Here is a 19,700-nt window from a genome sequence, read left to right as displayed (position 1 = left end):
AGTTCAATACAGTATTGAAAATTTGCACAATCTACTGTTATTTAAAAAAAATCTGTATTTCAAATAATTCATCAGAATAAACGACAAATTTGGTTAAGCAATTACACTTTATATCCCAGAGTATTGCGGAATTACAGATGCTAACAAATAAAACTCCATTTAATGAATAAAATAATTACATTGATGAATAAATTCATTAGTAACGATAAAACCTTCAACATGAATATTTGTTCGATTAGGTGATTAGATTAGCATATGGAACACAAATTTTTCTAGTGGCAATCATAATGAATTTCTCTCGTCCCCAAAGCGATCTTTCTATTGATGCACTGGCATGTAAAAATGTTTTTCGTTCGTATTTCGACACACTGGTTTTTCGTGAAACTGTTTCTTGTGCTTGCACTTACTTCCATAAAGCCCTCGGAAGATGCTACTACTGACGTAAGTTTGGCTGATATCGATTGTGACACTTATAAACTGTTCCTTTTCCTTCACTTGGTCATTTGATAGATAATACTTCTAATATCTCGCTATTATTCTTTTTAGAAATTATTATGGATAGATATTATATCAAGAATCATAAAATATTCATTTCAACTTTTCAAAAAGATTTGTTTCTCAGAACTGATACGAATTGCGATAATTTCCCGAAATTTTTCGTAATCTACGTTTATGTAAATATTATATTCCTCAACTGACGTGAATTTTGTGTTTTTTCGATATTATTTCGAATCACAAACTCAGGTCACAAGCATTAAATATCACAAATTATGTTCTCTATTTCCGGGTGTGAAATTCAGTTTCGCGCATTACTGAACACTCATGAGTGGGTGGTTGGATGTGCTTTGGGTTTTGAGTACAGAAAATTTTCAATTGAAAATGAAATCAGTAAGTGATTGATATGAATTTTAGTTTTCAATTTAAAATGATTATTTCCCCCATGGCATAAATACTAAGAAACAGTTGGATGTTGAGCGGAAAATTATCTCAAGATGAATCCGTCAAACACCAAGCTCAGAATGTTATTATCTTGCAAGTCGTTCATATTTCTATCAACAAAATGTAACCTAAAAAACTCCCACTGCATTATCATATTACTTTACATCTTAAACGATTTGATAAATTTCATGATTATGAACCAACATAATGACAATCATGAAGTTATCGTTATTAATGAGAAAATACATTTCTCAAAATAAAATCTCGAAATACTCATCTCTCCCAACTGCCTACACGGTAGTGCCTACTGGAAAACAACTTCTCACCTAGATAATACTATGCTAGATATCACCCAACTAGCAATTTTATATTTTATAATGGTTGTTGGAACGTTTTGAAGAAACAAATTATGAAATTTTATTTCTCCCAGTAATGTTTTCAGTGTGTTTATAAAACAGCTATAAATAGGAAATTGCCACCGTTTTATAAAACATTATAGTCTTTATTGATACTTTGTAAGGCCTTTTACAAACACTACAAAGCAGTTTTATAAACATTTCGGCAGTTACTATTAAAATTTTCTAACACTCTTCATAAGTAGTTTCGTAAAGAAATAAAATAATTGAAATATAACTTTATAATAGTTTTTTAGTAATTTCAAGTAAGCGTTATGAAATATAATGCAGCATATCGATAACGATAAAATAAAAAAGTGATCAAAATGTTTTCTCAAAGGCACAAGAAATCATTTCGTATTGGACATTAGGAAAATATAATCGATATGTCACTAACTACAAACTAACATCAAAGGTTGGGGCCATTTTAATAATTCCACTTTTGTACTTGAAAAACAGGTAGAGACAACATTTGTGTTTCAAAGATTGATATTTTAACTGGAAATGAAATTTTATTGACAAATATATAGCCTTATTAGTAAAATTCAAGGGTGTCACTCTTTTATTAATGAATTTGTAAAAAAATATTAATTATACAAAAATTCACCCTGTTGACAGATTTATTTTTCAATCACAAATTAATTACCTCAGTTTTTTTTTTAAATTATCTGTTTGAAATCTGTTTTTTCTTTATTCAGCTGTTGTCCCCATACGAACGACAACTCTCAGAAGTTGAGAAACTTGTGCGAGCTATATATATATATATATATATATATATATATATATATATATATATATATATATATATATCTCATCTCCTAATATCACTATATGGGCATTATTTCATACTTTCAACTCATCTAATCTCAGTATTCCGAATTGCTATTATTTTAAAATGGCATAGTTCTATAAAATAATTTGCTATCAACAGCAAGAGTTTTAACGTATTTTAGCTTCAATGTTACCCCTGTATTCACTTAGTTCTAGGAGTGATGGCATTGCGGCAGAGTCGGGCTACTTTCAAAGCTATAGATTTTTATAAAAATGAAGATAGGATTTCTATCGTATTGTTTGGATAAATATTATCTGACTGGATGTTTTGGCTAAGAAGTTTGTTCCATCGATTATAAATGCTGAATTTCGAAGGAGTTTTGAGCTAGTTATTTGAGTGTATATAAACATGGTGCTCCACTCAAATCGACGGATTTTAATCAATAATAACATTTTCCTGTTTTCAGCAAAAACAAAATTGGAGCATTAGGTTATGGGTCTTCGTCTAAAACGAACCACTTTTCTTAATTTTTTTCCAATGACCAATATTACACGACGTTATTAGGTATATAGTTATTGGGACGCTACTCATATAAAACTGACAAATTATACTTCATTACACGATCTCTAATATCAGTGTTAGCTGGTTCTTTTCAAATGCTGCATTTTATTCTTGGCGACAGCAAATATTAAGCAATTTGATTTTACAACAGTTATTTTATTGTTTTGGAATTGTAGTAAATATACTATAATATGAAATAGTTGGGAAATTATCATTAAAGTGACAATATAGTAAATAAACAAAATTGTGTTTGAAAGCATTTTAAAAAACTAATGTCATTAAAGCTAGAGGAAGCAGTTATAAAATAATCTTGAAATAGTTTAATAAAAAGCATACAAACCTCACAGGAAAGTGCCATAAAACTGCTACAAAACAATTTACTTTTATAGAAAAATATGTTTTATAAGTTAGTTGTGAAAACATTTTTGTGATAATTTCGTGACTATTTTATAACGGATTTTTAATTTTATTTCATGAACGTTTCTATAACAAATTTATAAAACATTTTTATTGCCTGTAACTGTATTATGTTCACGGCTCGTCTAATATAATCAATTAGCATTTTGGAAGTAATTATGAATTACCAAAAAAATAAAACTGTTGCAGCACCATAAAATTATAAAACAATTTTGCTGGTTGGTCAAATTATATCCGACAGACATTTTTGCAAGATACCTCACAGAGGTGAGTATCGCAGATGTTTCTCGTTCATCCAGCAGCAGGACCATGCTGAAATTTTTCGAGTAGATCACGTACAGACCATCTTCGAGATATTACCTCTCGCAGGAATGATCTGACCCAAACAGAAAAGTGCCTGGGACTCGATTAATTTCAAGGCGGCTCGACTGCATGTATTAAACCTTCGTCTAAATTGAAATATTTATTTACTTATATCCATTCTCGATACAGTCTTCAGGTAGGTTTTGATCTGTTGCTGTTTTCTTTTTAATCAAGCTTAAAACAGAATTGTTGATCCTCAAGCGATACGGGGATTGGAAATCATCTATCATTGCGGAAGGATATATTGAGAACACTTAATAAAAACCGCTAATGAGATTTCAGAAATAGGCTCTATTATTCTCAAACTTAAACAGAAGATTTTTGAGCTATTTCCTGTATGGAAAAATTCGAATGTACAGTTAACTCTTCGGCAGTTTAAGAATGAAACTCAATGACTTATATAAGGAAAGTTGTTCAGCCTTCCCTTTGTGAAATCTAAAAAAAGCTATTCTTCTGTAATTCTAATTGCATTATAGGCCATCGAATGTAGGCCATCGACTCATATGGTGAATAGATATAGGAAAGCAAATAGAAAAATATCATCACTGTTCCCAAATAAGAAAATAATGCCTATTACATTTGGAAATAAGACTTTGATATCACGATTATTATAGAATTCATTGAAGAATATAAAAATAAATAGTGAAATATCGAATCTATTGCGTTTCGCTAAGCCTCTTAGTCATCTCATGATGATGCTAACTTAATTAGCGAAACACTAGTCGAGAAGCAGTATATTTGTTCTGGTGGAGAAAACGTGTTTTCAATAGGTTCACGAAAAGTGGTAGTTTTTGGTTTATTAAATACAACACTATTTATTAAAATTAAAATTTTATTTTCTATTGTCAATTTGAGAAATGTTTGAAATGATTTCCATTTTTCCAATAAAAGAGTCTATTCTCAAAATCTTGACGTACATTGGCAAAGGTTTCTATGGAAATAGCTCGGCATTCTTGGATTATTCTTTCCTTCAGTTGCTTTATCGAGTCAGGTTGCGTCTTGAAAACGACAGGTTTCAGTTGGCCTCAGAGGAAGAAATCAAGAGGAGATAGGTCTGGGGATCTAGGAGTCCATGCCCTAGGAGGGCATTTCTCAACCCATTGATTACCATAATTATTATCTAAACATTGCCTAACAGAAACTATATAATGAGGAGGTGCCCCATCCTGCTGATGGGATGAGGAGGTGCCCCATCCTGCTGATGGGATGAGGAGGTGCCCCATCCTGCTGATGGGGCACCTCCTCATTATAAAGGTGCCCCATCCTGCTGATGGGGCACCTTTCTTCTGAAGGTACATTGACGTGTATGTCTCTATGATTCTCTAATTCATGAACTATCTGGGGTTCGATAGATCTTTCTAGCATGTGAGCATACATTTCGCTATTCAAATTTTCTTCTATAAATAATGGCCCAATAACTGCATCACCCAATATACCAGCCCAAACATTAACTTTTTCGGGCTATTGACTATGCCCTTCTTTAAATAGTCGTGGGTTCTCGTCACTCCAGTAACGATAGTTTTGTTTATTTGCGTGCCCATTCGGATTAAAAGTACACTCGTCAGTAATGCAAATATTTCAGATGAGCCGAGGTTCAGCGATAATTCTAGCTGTCATAATTTCACAAAAATAATTTCTACTGACGGGGTCATCGTCACCAAGTTCTTGAAGGATTTACATTCCATATGGATGAAATGTATGTAGTTTGGGTACTTTCCTCACAGATTTGCGGGATAATCCAATTGCTGTAGCTGCCTGACGACTCGATGGAGTATGATTCATTACCAACTGTCCAAGTACTTCAATTTGCGTTTGTTTGAAGGTGGTTGACAATATTTCGTGATTTATTTCATTAGTTCGGACTTCCATTGTCTAATATGATATAAATTGATTTGAAATCTCTGAAAAAATCTGATTAAAATTAAAAAAGACTAGCTGAATATAACAATTATATTAAGCAAAAAAAACCTGAAACTACAATGAAATAAAATACAAGCAACAACCAAAAAAAGACTAAACTATCAACACGAGATGACCATTGAAAAATTATTAACAAAAAACGCAAATTGAAAAAAAAAATAAATAAAAAATAAAACAAATTAAATTCCAAACCAAGTTACTTCACGATGTTTCGATTGTTAGTATCCACAATCGTCTTCGGGTGATAACTGGGGTCATCTGACTATTTATAGGTCATTCGAGTGCTTTCACCTATTTCCTCTTCACTCTCTCCGCTTTATCGGTTTTAGCGGAAGCTAACATCTTGGCAAGAGTTGGTAGTGTTCCGCTTGATTAGAGGTTTCCATATGTTGCCTATCTCTACGCTAGCTTGGCTAAATGCGTTGTTGGACAACGTATATGTGGCTACTTTGAATTTTCTCCTAAACCAGTGTTCCTCCTTGTGGATGATTTTAGCTTGAGACCACTTGATGTTATGTTGATGAGTTCAGACATGCTCTTATATTCCTGAATTGCTGGTTTTATTTAATTTCAATTTGTCTTTTTTTGCTAAACATATTTGTTATATTTCAGCTAATCTTTTTTATACTTTACAGATTTTTTTCATGGATTTCAAATCAATTTATATCATAATAGACAATGGATGTCCGAACTAATGAAATGCACTTCAATTTGCGTTGCTTCGTCCAGTAATTTCGGCTGATCCCTTTTTTTATTTGTCACAGTACCAGTTCCTTTAAATTTTGCTTCTAGTTGGCGAATGTACACGTGACTTACATTTATCTCCGGGTGCCTCTGGTTAAATACTTACTTTACTTATTTTAAACAAACACTGATCTTCTCTACAATAAATGAAAATCATTTCCACACGTTCACCTGTGTTTTACACGATTGTTGCAAATAGAAACTCTGTTTCTCATATACAACAACGTATCGAAATAAAAATCAACTGTAATAATAATAAGAGTGTCGTTTCTCAAAGTAAAAAAGCAATACAAAAATACCTCTCAAAAACGAATATTCCAAACACATTTTTGTTGTTACTTTCACTTATCCACTGAGTCAAATTTTTCCAGGTACGATTAAACAAATAGTAAAGGCGTGAGAGTTTTAATGTCGATACTAAGATGGTGAAAAAAATGTTTTTGAATGTTTTTTGAATTAATAATGAGAAATAAAATTTGAATTTAAATGAATAGTACCAATGAAGAGCATTTCTTAAGAGTTTTCAGATAAGGTATCACCAATAGGGTGTTGTCTTTTAAGAATTTGAGTCGAGGTGGCTATACTAGGGAGTAAGTGAAAATGAGAAATCTTTGTTTGCTCCTCCCCATTATGGAAGTTGTTTTCAGCAATTTCTTATATTTTATTTGGTTGCTCCGACTGTTATGTTTCGATGGAAAATCGTTACTTTTTAGGAGAAAATAACTTTTATTCAACTCGAAGACTTTCATTTGACAACAACTACATCAATTTATTTTTTATATACATGGTGATATAAATTATACAGTGTAGGAAAAATTCAACAAAACCTAACATCCTCTCCCCCTTTTGCAATTAGAAAAATAAATACAATGGAAAATCAAAATCATAAACTTCAATTGCAAAAAAAATATCTTCATATCCTAGCTGACTGTATTCAAACCTTGCAGGTGGTTTGACGATTCTACCGCATCTCGTAACAATTTTCTTCATCTCGACGTTTTCATCTGCCTTCCAACGCCATATGTTGATCAAAATCAGCTGGCTTGGAGACGTTCATTTGGTTAATGGAGTTGTTTATACCCTGCAACCTGTTTTTGTCTTCTCTGTCAGGAATTTCCAGAGAATGAATCCTTTGAAATGGTCTAATGATTTCTTCGTTACTAGTTTTGATTTGAGCAGCCCTTGCTGTCCCGTCCTCACCAGGAATCAGTTCCTTTCTAAAGGCCAGTTCAAACGTTTGATGTTATCGGTAGTAACGTAAACTATATCTCCAACTCTGGGGTTTCCGGAATTTTTATGACCATAGTGCACTAATTCTGCCAGGTATTTCTTTCTTAATCGGTTTCTAATGCCATCATTGCAGATATTTTTGACGTGATATCAAATGATACCTGTCAATAAGGTCCAAATCGGGGGGTTTCAGTTCCGAGAATGTCTTGAATAAACATTGAGGGACTTGAAGGTGACAAATCCCCATTTTCGTAGACATAAGGTAATGGTCGACTATTTATGGCTGCCTCACAATCACAAATAATCGTGGAGATTTCTTCGAAATTAACTACTGATTTGCCTAAGTTCCTCCTGAGGAGCTCTTTCACTACTCTCACCAGTCGCTTCCACTATCGTCTCCACCAAACAGCGGATGGAGGATTGAATATCCATTCGATTTGTTTTGTTGAAGAGTAGTCCACTATTTCATATGCCAGTCAACTTTTTTTAGCCAGTTGTTGGCACCAATAAAATTATCCTTCCTCTTTTCGCTAGGAACCTTCTAAATATCATTAGAAAACCAGCTGTCGGAAGTGATCTAACCAGTTCCGAATGAATTCTAGAGTGCACAGGTAAACAAAACAGTTATGGAAACAAATTTTGGAAATAGTTGTTGATTTCGTTAACAATTTTTTCAAAACTTCTTTTTCGTTTGATCTGTTCTCCAAAAAATCATATTGTGATTCAAAAAAAATATGGTTATTATTGCAAAACTTTATATGTTTTTTACCACGAATAAAAGTGGTAAAAAACATAGAAAGTTTCGATTGTCTTTCCTTCATAATGATTTCCCACCACGTAGTAACGGCTACATCCATCAATTTACTTTTTCAATATTTTGGTAAAGTTATCAATAAGGGTAATTGGTCGAAAGTTCGTTACTAATTTTTTATCACCAGACATTAAAATCGGTATTATGATTGAGTCTCAGGAAGATTCGAATATTATCAGAAAATGAAAAAAATATATATTGGTGTACGAACAAATCATGAAAAAACTGATATACTTTCATTGAAAAGGTAAGAAAGTCATACCAATAAGTGAGTTGAAACGAAACACGAACTCAATTTTTGGAAGTCTAATTTGATACCACTGCTTCAGCATTTTCTTTCATTTAGAAATTCACCGTGTTCATATAATCGTGAAATTATGTGACCGAGCATTCTGTCTAAGAAAGGCAGTTTTTCATAATGATCTTTATTTTCCAACTGACTTTCTGTTTTTTTTTTTAGGTTTGCCCCGTCATAACATATGAACAAACTCAGAACCCGTTCTGTACTTCTTCAGAAAGTCCATGTCTAAATAACACTATAGATCGTTCACAAAGAAGCAAAAGTGAAGAAACATGGAATAATACATCTGACTGTATGTCAATTCAGAAAACCATAGAAAATCCATGTCCTGAAACTGCACTGCATCGCAACAACATGTGTATATTCATCATTAAAAATACAACATATCCTCCAAAATGTCCTTACGAAGAAACCGTTGGATTCAATAAATATGTCGAAGTAATTGACCCTAAATATTTTCCAATTTGGATGCCAGTTATTAGAGAGATTGGAGACTATGGCATTGGTAGGTACACATTTTTCACTACCTATATACCCATTGTATGGGCTATATAATATAAATAGCGAACCGTCCCGGCTCCACAAGGGTTCAATGCTGGTACCGGCCAATTTTCTGTTCCAAAATAAAAAGATAACCATTCACAGATCTACAATAATACTTCATAATATTCGTTATATTTTATTTTTCCTAGAACAAGTGAAATGTTTTCATATTCTTTTCGCAGATTGGAATGAGAAAAAGGAGGCTAAGCTGTGACTCCAATCATTTTTGATGACACTTTAGGAACTTCCATACCTCACATTGAAACACATAACTCCTCTTGATTGAAAGGTTTTATCTCTATAAATGTTATTCCACCGTAAACTCTTTAGAAACATACATTTGCTATTTATCTCGTCTTCTCTTGACTCGCCTCCACTCTCTCGTTTCGACAAGATTACCTTTTTTCACAAGAGAATAAGGCATACACGACAAGTTCAAATGTGATAGTAAGGCTTTGCACTCTGCTGCGTTCACAACTAGCCAAAAGCCAATTCGGTGTATCGCTGGAAATACTATAACCAAATGTAGCATTAGTTTTTTTGTTCAATTTTAATGCCAGTTTTCCACTGATTGTGAATAACTCTAGATAATTTTAACGTATTCAAAAAACACTTCATTGTGAGATATTCACCAAACAGTTTTACCAAAAATACTAGCCCGAAGACGCCATTGTATGGCGAAACACGAGTTGCGTTTTTGGTAAAACTATTTAGTGAAAATCTCACAATAAAATGTTCTTTGAATACGTTAGTAATGAATTTTCATCAAGTATCGGTCAATTCCATCATATATCTGGATAATTTTATTTTTGTATAGATATATAAGACACCACTAATCGAAAACTTGCTGCTCCTGCTCCAGAAAAATCATGTTCATTTATTTCAAAATCAATATGAACTCGTAAGAAGTCTTCATTTGAAAAAAAAGTTTCTCGAAATAAACACTTCAGAAAGATGTGTAAATCATGCAAAATAGTAAGTTTCAGCCACAAACTAGAAAAAAAGCCCGTTCGAAACAACTACTTTCATATAAATAAATAAACTTGGGAATCCACTACTATTATACAAAAGCACTTTTGTCTGTTCAGTTTGTACTACAAACATTCGTTATGGAATGAAAGCAGATGTCATTCAGAGAAAAGCTACGTAATATAGAATATGAAAGAGTTATGATATAAAAATGTCACTGACACGGAGCAGGCTCTGTGGACTTCGAGGTTTTAGGATAAGACATTTGTTTCATTGCCCCATCACCACCAATCTGGAAAACATCACAAGATGAAGCACTCAATTCATTCATAACATAAGGACATTATGTAAATAATTTATTTTCAAATTAAAATTGCTTTCTTCCTTCCATTCTTTTTTGTATAAAGATGGAGAAGTACTCCTAAAAAGCAAACACCTTTCTTTCTCCAAAATTAATCTCTCCTAAAAACATATCGCTTTCAAGTTAGAGTGGTTTTTTTCATTCACCCAAATAGATTGTAGAAGTTTGGAGTATTTAGACTGGAGTCAAAAGTTGATCACTAAAAAGCGAACATCATTAATAATATCATTTCGTGCACATAAGGTGAAATGGACACATTTTCATTTGAAGGAAAAAAAATAGATTTCTGGTGGATTTGAAAACTTCACTACAAGCCGAGTAGAAACAACAGATACTATATCAAAGAAATAAAGTATAATCTTTTCGTTTGGTATCTACAATGAAATAAAATTGCTTTGCGAGTTGTGCATGAAAAACATCATGAGTTTGTATACGGTAACTTCTATTTTGACTTTCTTTTTTCCTCTCTTGTCGAGATAGGTATATCTTGTTTCGTCTCTTTTTGACCAAGATGACTCAATCTCCTGACTTTTTGATATAAGATTTTTCAAAAGAAATAGATTTTCTTGTCTCGTTCGAGGGAAGACGAGACTAGACAAGAAAGAATAATCTCTTGTCTTGGTGGCAGCATTAGCACTGTTATAGAGTGCGAGTCTCTAACATGGAACAAATTCACTAAATCAAACGTGTTGTTTCTTTCGGAAATATGCTCGGACACGTCGATTAGTATTTTAAATTGCCTTTATTATAATGTAAAAAAATATATACAGTGTGTCTCAAATATGAGATATGACGTCTTCGATAATTTTTCTAAATGACAACGCTGTTTTTTAATGACTTTTATTAAACGGTTCAACAAGTTGCACATGCCTGCCAAATTTCAATTTTTTACTTCTTGTCCTTTGAAATTCAAAATATGAATTCATTTCAATAGTCTTTCTTTAACAAGTGTTCAAAATGTTGTCCATTTACTAACTGACAATACCCTAAACGTAACTGAAACTCGTTTTAAACATTTCTGATTACTTCGCCGGAAATTAGCATACACTCCTGTCTTATTCGTTCTTTTAAATCCTCAATGTTTGCCGGTTTGGCCTTAAAAACTTTGCTCTTCAAGTAACTCCATAAGAAAAAGTCCAAACCTAGGTGGCCATTCATAGGGTCCTCTTCTACCAATCCATCTGCCTGGAAATACATCATTCAGGTACTCACGGACAGGTCTTGCAAAATGTGGAAACCAGATGTTTCTATTCGGGACGTCAGCTTCTATAGGACGAGTGAACAAAATAGACAAATTCGGAACTAGGTCCTCCTGCAAGAAATCTAAATATCTTGTTCCAGTAATATTTTTTTTCATGTTAGTGATCGGTCCTATAACTCGATCACCAACAATCTCTGCCCAAACATTGACTTTTTCTGGATGTTCTTCGCTCATCCAGTGTGGGTTTCTGTCTGCCCAATAACGACAATTTTGACGATTTACCACACCATTCAACATAAACGTTTATTCGTCAGAAAATAGAACGTTTTCTTTTTGTAATACAACATTCCTGTCTGGAGTCTTCTATCTGGATCATCTTCGATGAGTTCCTGAAGGATTGTTATTTTATATGGATGAAATTTTTCAGCTTTAAGAACTCTTGCCACTGAAGACTGACTAATTTCGAGTTTCCTAGCTATCTGCCTAGTAGGGACATGGGGATTTTCTTCGACAGAGAGAAGAACATTCATTTTGACCTCTTCACTGAGCGCAATCCGACGATGATTATTTGTTTTTCTTAAATGTCCATTTTCCCGGAACTGTTTTCCGATCTTGCTTACGGTACTTCGCGATATGGGTGGTAAATCGGGAGAGTTCTCTCTGAATAAAAGGGTAACTTCATTTTGGGTTCTTGTCCTATCTCCGTAGCCAATCATCATTAGAATTTCAATTATGTTAAGTACGGCATTTTACTAATTGCAAACAACAAACTGTGAAACGACTAACAGTTTTTGTGCACAAATATGATTGGAATGCGATACTACTCTCCTTACTTTTTTCGATAATATTTTTATGACAATGTCACTGTCAGGTATCCCTGACATTCTAAGCATTTATTAAAGGAAGACTATTGAATTGAATTCATTTTCTGAATTAGATAATGTTTGTTAAATATCTTTTAAAGGACAAGGAGTGAAAAATTAAAATTTGGCAGGCATGTGCAACTTGTTGAACCCTTTGATAAAAGTCATTAAAAAAATAGAGTTGTCATTTAAAAAAATTATCGATGAAGTCATATCTATATTTGAGACACACTGTATAATTTTTTTTGCATGAAAATGAGGGCACTTCAAAATACTAATCGACGTGTCCGAGCATATTTCCAAAAGAAGCAACTCCTTTGATTTAGTGAATTTGTTCCATATTAGAGACTCGCATTGTTTAACATTATATGGAAACAATTATGATTTCTGAATGTGGTAAAGGTTTTTCAAGCGATATAAGGTTGGAATTTGCCACGCCAATTCAAACAACAAAAGAAGCAGTCATGAAGCATTTTTTGTTGTGTTCTTTGCATAGTCACTCCGAAATTCACTATGCTCATACTGACACACTATCGCAAATTTTCGTAGCAGGTTTTATAAACAACTTGGTGTATCTACGGCTGGAGTACCTTCACAATTTCCAATCCGTAGAATTCACTAATTCCGTTCAACTGTTCATCCAAATACAATCAAATATATTAGAATTAACTAAACAAAGACATGATTCATAATAGATTTGAATATAGACACGTACCATTTAGGTATAACATATATTTGAAATTGAGGATATCATAAAAATTATTCGTAAAATATAAAATATATCTATAGAGTTGCAATGTATTTCTCGGTGACAAAAATTTTGTTTATACATATTCTTTCGATTTTGACCAACCTGAACTGTTGGCCAAATGAAAAAATAATTTTTTCACTACCAACCTGAGAAATTGCTCCATTCCCCTAACGAGAATTGATATTTCTCACCCATGGTAAATAATGATAATAAAAAAACACCTATAGTAAAACCAATAATGATTGAGAGTAAAGCGCGTTGTTATATCTAAATTTTACGTTACCAGTTTATAGCAGAATCAAAATATAGTAAGCAGTAGAGTTGTAAGTTGTGGCAAATTATAGATAATACATAATACTAGTACGATTAAAAGGTATTATTTATGACAAAAATCAGTAATGAGCTTGTAATGAGTAATACTTATACATTTCCTGATTACTGATCAGTTAAAATTCATTATTTTCTGATTAGTGTTAGATATTTATTACAACTAGTGGCAACGCTGTACGCAACAATATTTCTGTCTTTGTCACTTTACCGTAACTTCCATCTCATCGTTGCAGTCCTCACTAATGTACTTGCAGCCATGAGCGTATCATTGGTTTGTGAATTATACAGCGTGAATTGTACGTTTTACAGTTAAGTTAGTCAGCAATCGACGTGTTGTGATAACAGTTGGTGAAAATAATAGTGCTAATAAGTGTTTAAGCGTTACATAATTATATTTCTACACCGTTCTCAAACTACTCAAAAAATGGGAGACATGGTCGGGCCTTCCACGTCGAAAAAGGTAAAACGGTCGGAGTCTCGGTCAGTAAGAGAAAAACAAATTGTACTGCGAGTATTTCACTGTCTTGAAAGAGATCATCAGCCACCAAAAGAAATGGGTAAAGAAACTTTTAGGAAACTTGTACACGAAATGAAATTTACGTACGGAAAAGTCGACAGGAAAAGCATTCTCATTGAACGTCAAGAAATAATAGCATAGAGAAGAAACTATCTAAGAAAAATTGACGAATTTCGGAAGCTCAAAAAAAAATTGTACTTCATGGACGAGACATGGGTTAATCAAGGACATACGGTCAAGAAAGTATGGCAGGATGGTAATATAACAAGTGCACGACAAGCCTTTATTGAAGGTTTGTCAGTTGGGTTAAAACAGCCATCTGGAAAAGGTAGTCGTCTGATAATTACGCATATAGGAAGCGACAGTGGATTTTTACCAAATGGTGAATTAATATTTAAATCTAAGAAAACAGGCGACTATCATGAAGAGATGAATGCGGAGGTGTTTGAAAAATGGTTTGAAGGCATCATTCAACTTGTGGAACCTGGGTCTGTCATCGTCATGGACAATGCCCCATACCATAGTCGACATTTAGAACCATTACCGAAACAATCATGGAAAAAAGCAGCAATTCAAGAATGGTTAATTAATAAGAACATCCAATACAACAAAGATAGTTTAAAGGCAGAACTACTTCAGCTAACAAAATTACACACAAACGAATATAAAAAATTCGCAGTGGATGAAATGGCGTTAAGTCGTGGAATTACAGTTTTAAGGTTACCACCATACCACTGCGAATTAAACCCAATAGAATTAATCTGGGCGCCAGTAAAAGGATATGTGGCACGAGAAAACAGAACATTTAAATTAATGGACGTGCAACATCACCTACAAGAAGCAATTCGAACTGTTTCTGCAGAAGACTGGAAGAAATGCATGCAACATGTTTTAAAAGGGGAGCAAAAAATGTGGGACGTAGACAACCATATTGAACACAATATTGAACCAATCATTATTCACTTTGATGATAGCGGTGGCAACAGTGACGAATCTAAGGTTGAAGATTAGACGAAAATTTGTACATTTACATTTATATTATATTCTATTATCAAAAATTTGTAATTCGTATTTTCTAGTACCCCTGACGATGAGTTTAAGTTACTCGAAAGCTTGAGAATAGTTATAAAGAGTTCACTTATCAATTGCTGCAACCCAATAGTGAAAAAAAGATATATATATATATATATATATATATATATATATATATATATATATATATATATATATATATATATATATATTGTGTTTTTTATTAATATTGTTGATTTATTTGGTACCTACTATAATTACCACGATTATTACTCCGTTTTCATAAGGCCCACCTAATGACTACAACGATTAGGTAAATTACGATATTGCAAAGTTTTAATGAAATAAAAAAAAATGTGTATGAATATTTTAACTAATTGTACTAAGAATTTTTCTTTCATTCCTAACCCTCTGAAAAATTAATAAGCACGCCCCCGATTTGCTGTCAACTGGGCTTACTTCTTCTCTCATCTCAATCATTATTGGTTTTAGTATAGGTAAATAATAAGAACAATTTTATAATTTGAAAGATATTCACAGAAACTTTTGTTAACTTAATTATCAACTAGAAGTAGAAAATTGAATATTGGAAATACGCTTGAAAATTATTTGAAATTATAATTAATTGTACAATTGTGACAAATCAGGCGAATTTTCACTTTTCACCCATTTTTCAATTAATTATATTGACGTTTTACTTATATAAATTTGAATTAAAACCGCATTCGGCAAAGTGACAGCAATAATAATCATTGTACAGTCTTTGGTTGTCATGGAAACGCCGGCAAACGTTTTCATTGCCTAAGTAGATGTTGCGCGCTTGACATGCAACAATTTATCCTTGGGTTGTCATATAACCAAAGAAATTTTTTTCTCACTATAATGCAGAATTGAAAAATTCTCTGAACATACAGAAGCGATGAGAGAAGTGGAACATTGAAATATATCAAAAATGCAATGAGATATTTCCTAGATTCATATCAAAATTTGACACATGCCAAATTTTTACATAAATAAAGCCGGTCTGATTAGAAACACGCTCCACTCTACTTGATATTCCGATATATCTAACAAAGTGTTAGAAAATTACTAATGAAAAAATTAAAATTGTTAATATATCAATGTTAGTTGTGAAAAAAAACTATATATACCTCGGCTGAGAAAGCTATTATTTACCTCGCACATTATATAAAAATGCTTGGTAAATGATAGCTCACTTCTCACCTTAGGTATATAATATACTATTTCGTTTATTTCCAGTTTTTTTGGAAAATACTTTTGAAAAGCAACTTCTCATTTTCCAATGAAAATCTGATTCATTCCATTTGTATTCAGATAATATTCCTGACTAACATTCAGAAATCGAATAGAAAAAGTAAGCAATTTGAAAACAATATTTTTGATGGAGGTCATTTCCTCTGAAACCACTATATAGGATCTAACAAGTCAAATGAATGAGTTTCGGTCCGGTCTGAGTTATAATAAGCTACACCTAAAGGTTGCAATATAAAAACAATATTCATCTCAGTTTCCTCTGTTGAATGTGTTAATTAATGTTGATTGATTTCCCCCGTGATGTTACTAGTTATTAATTTGTAGACTCTTGAAGTTCACCGATCTATTAGTCGTTCCATTACCCCCGTTTCTGTAAGTGTACACTCATTTCTGTATAGGATACAGATATGCAATCGACTCAGACCAGTGAATATTACTGAAATTTTTTCCCAACACCAAATCGTTATTTTTAACACCTCGACACGTGTTTCGATCACCAAGTGATCATCTTCAAAGAGGAAGATTAAAACTGGATCGATTAGATCATGTTTTGAAATTTCCAAAAATCACCTATTTCCATTATTTTTCAGGTATGTTCTACTGGACGGAGCCAACTACAGCATACAAGTTACCGTACAGTTTTTGTGATGATACTTTCTGTTCTTCCTCTTCCCAAGATTCAATAACAGAAAATAATTGTATGATTTTCCACAATCGGACTCATACCAAAGTAGTATCTTGTAATCAATCTTTCAACGCTGTTTGTGCTTACGAAGTAATTACAAACAAAAACAGTAGCTTTTGCTCCCAAAGTTATGCACCTGTATCAGTATGCAGGCAGAGTGATTATTCAACGAAATCAAAATGTTTTTGTATAGGAACTCCAGAAACGAATATGACAGAAAGGGCAGAGTTCTTGCAACCTTATCAAAACTTGATTTACGACTCTTTAGCCACTGACATTTGCTCCATAGGGTTGGAGAGAAGAGGAGATGATTACGTTTGGTCGGAGTCAAATTTGACCATTAATTATACCAATTGGGCTGTAGATACAGTCTTCGAACAGAACTATACCTTTGGGGGTATTTCTCCCAAAGGGTGGATCCTTACACAGTCTAGGGAAGAGCTAAATTGTACTCTGTATCAAAAAGATACAAGAGGGGCAAGTGGTGGACTAATACTAACATATGATAGGAATTCCACTTCATTTATATTATCATTGTACAATCCTACAAGCTGGGTTCACCAAAGTGAAACAGGACGTCCATTGATATTCTGTTTTTCTGATGCATCCACAGAGAAAATTTTTGAACGGATCGATGTTGGAAAGAACTATGACGAAAATTCAGCCACATTTTCTTTTGCACCCCTTACTGATGCGCCGGGAAGTTATTGGTGTGAGGGATTTCTTTATCCTAACATGGAAGTGAAAAAAAGCAACAAGTATATATTGAGGTAAGTGTAATTTGCATATATTCACCATCATTGATGCGCACCACTGACTGATAATGTTTAGACAATGGTGTGAAAAAATTAAAAATTCAAATGTTAACAAACTGTTGAAAATGTTATTTGTTGTTCTTTTCCATTTTTGCTGTCCAACTGTCTTTCAATCTTGATTTTTGTAGGTTTTTGATTCTCCTTATTTTTTATGTTATTGAAAGAGTTTAATTTCTATTGAAACAATGATTAAAGTATTTTTTGAATGGCTTTCCAAGTGGTATTGAATATGATAATGAAGTAATATAAACATATCAAAGCCCTATCAGGCTAGCAAGGCGATTCCAGCAAAATTGCAAAAAAAAATACATAAATTTGTAGCTGAATAGTTGCTAATTAGTTGCCAAAACAACGATTTTGTTGCTCGTGCCGATCCCTAGAAATCGCAAATAATGCTATCATGATATAAAGGTAGCAAGGTAACTTAATGAATTATATACTTTTCCTTTGATCTTTAGAGAAGATTTAGTTACTATTTAGTTGCTTAACCTTGGATATAGGGAAACATTTTAAATTTTTACTATCTTCAAACTGGGTTTTCCGGGAATTAAAGAGGTTCTGAATTTGTTGCTCACCAAGAGTAAACTTAAATATACCTTGAGTATCAGCAACAAAATAGTTGAAACCGATCGGCCGATTTAAATTTTTTTTATTTTCCACGTTCTTGCTATTTCGACACTGGTTTTCCTTGAAATGAAAAGTGTTTCAAATTTGTTGCTCACCAAGAGTAAACTTAAATATACCTTGAGTATCAGCAACAAAATAGTTGAAACCGATCGGCCGATTTTTAATTTTTTTTTTCTTTTTCCTCGTTCTTGCTATCTTGAAACCGGTATTTTCTGGAATACGGAGTATTATGAATTTGTTGCTCACCAGAAGGATACTCAAATACACCTTGAGTATCAGCAACAAAATAGTTGAAACCGAACGGCCGATTTTTATTTATTTATTTTTTTTCATTTTCCTCATTCTTGATTGATTTTCTTTGGAATAAAAAGTGTTTTGAATTTGTTGCTCATCGGAAGGGTACTCAAATACACTCCGAGAATCAGCAACAAAATAGTTGCCTTTGACCGACCGATTTTTAATATTTTTTTAAATTCTCCCTGTTCTTGCTATCTTGAAACCGGTTTTTTCTGGAATACAGAGTATTCTGAATTTATTGCTCACCAGGAGGATACTCAAATACACCTTGAGTATCAGCAACAAAATAGTTGATACCGATCGGCCGATTTTGATTTTTTTTCATTTTCCACGTTCTTGCTATCTTGAAACTGGTATTCTTTGGAATGAAAAATGTTTTGAATTTGTTTGCTCATCAGGAAGGTACTCAAATACACTCCGAGAATCAGCAACAAAATAGTTGACTTTGATCGGCCGATTTTTAATATTCTTCTGAATTCTCCCTGTTCTTGCGATCTTGAAACCGGTTTTTTCTGGAATACAGAGTATTCTGAATTTGTTGCTCACCAGGAGCATACTCAAATACAAATTTAAATACAAATAAATATTTAATTGAAGGTGAATTAGCACTTGTCAATATACGCTTGTTATTAAAAATGAAAAAATGTCGCTGACGTCAGAAAATTTCTACAAAAATTTCTACTAATGAATGCATCACAAAAGTAATAACAGACGAATCAGCACATTTAAAAATTTCTAAAAATGGAACCATACAATTTACAATAATTATTTTATTAAAACCGTTAACTTCTAATTAACTTTGTTTTTCACGATTCATACGTTTGATGAAATAGAAAGTAAATAATCCCTTGATTGATTAAGATATTTGCTCCTAATTCACCTATACAACTATTCTTGAATAGCCGAAACTACCTAAAAAGACGACGAACTGTCTAGCGTAACTTCCATCAGAAAAAAATCAGAGTTGATCTCTGGTCACGC

At 32.9% G+C, this 19,700-nt stretch overlaps 1 protein-coding gene across 1 annotated transcript in view; it reads left to right on the top strand.

The window, feature by feature from the left end:
* Positions 1 to 308: 308 nt before the first annotated feature.
* Positions 309 to 19,700, top strand: part of LOC111504690 (uncharacterized) — a 62,487-nt gene continuing 43,095 nt past the window's right edge. Inside the window, 3 exon segments of the mRNA XM_074180616.1 lie at positions 309 to 441; positions 8,613 to 8,958; positions 16,886 to 17,750. Coding sequence (XP_074036717.1) covers positions 343 to 441; positions 8,613 to 8,958; positions 16,886 to 17,750 — 1,310 coding nt within the window. The 5' untranslated portion in view covers positions 309 to 342.

Source organism: Leptinotarsa decemlineata, unplaced genomic scaffold, assembly GCF_025532065.1.
Source record: "Leptinotarsa decemlineata unplaced genomic scaffold, Ldec_3_MD MMD2_tig00026299_RagTag_RagTag, whole genome shotgun sequence".
Classification (NCBI taxonomy): Eukaryota; Metazoa; Arthropoda; class Insecta; order Coleoptera; family Chrysomelidae; genus Leptinotarsa; species Leptinotarsa decemlineata.
The sequence above is the reverse complement of the archived record's forward strand: the minus strand, read 5'-3'. Positions and strand labels throughout refer to the sequence as shown.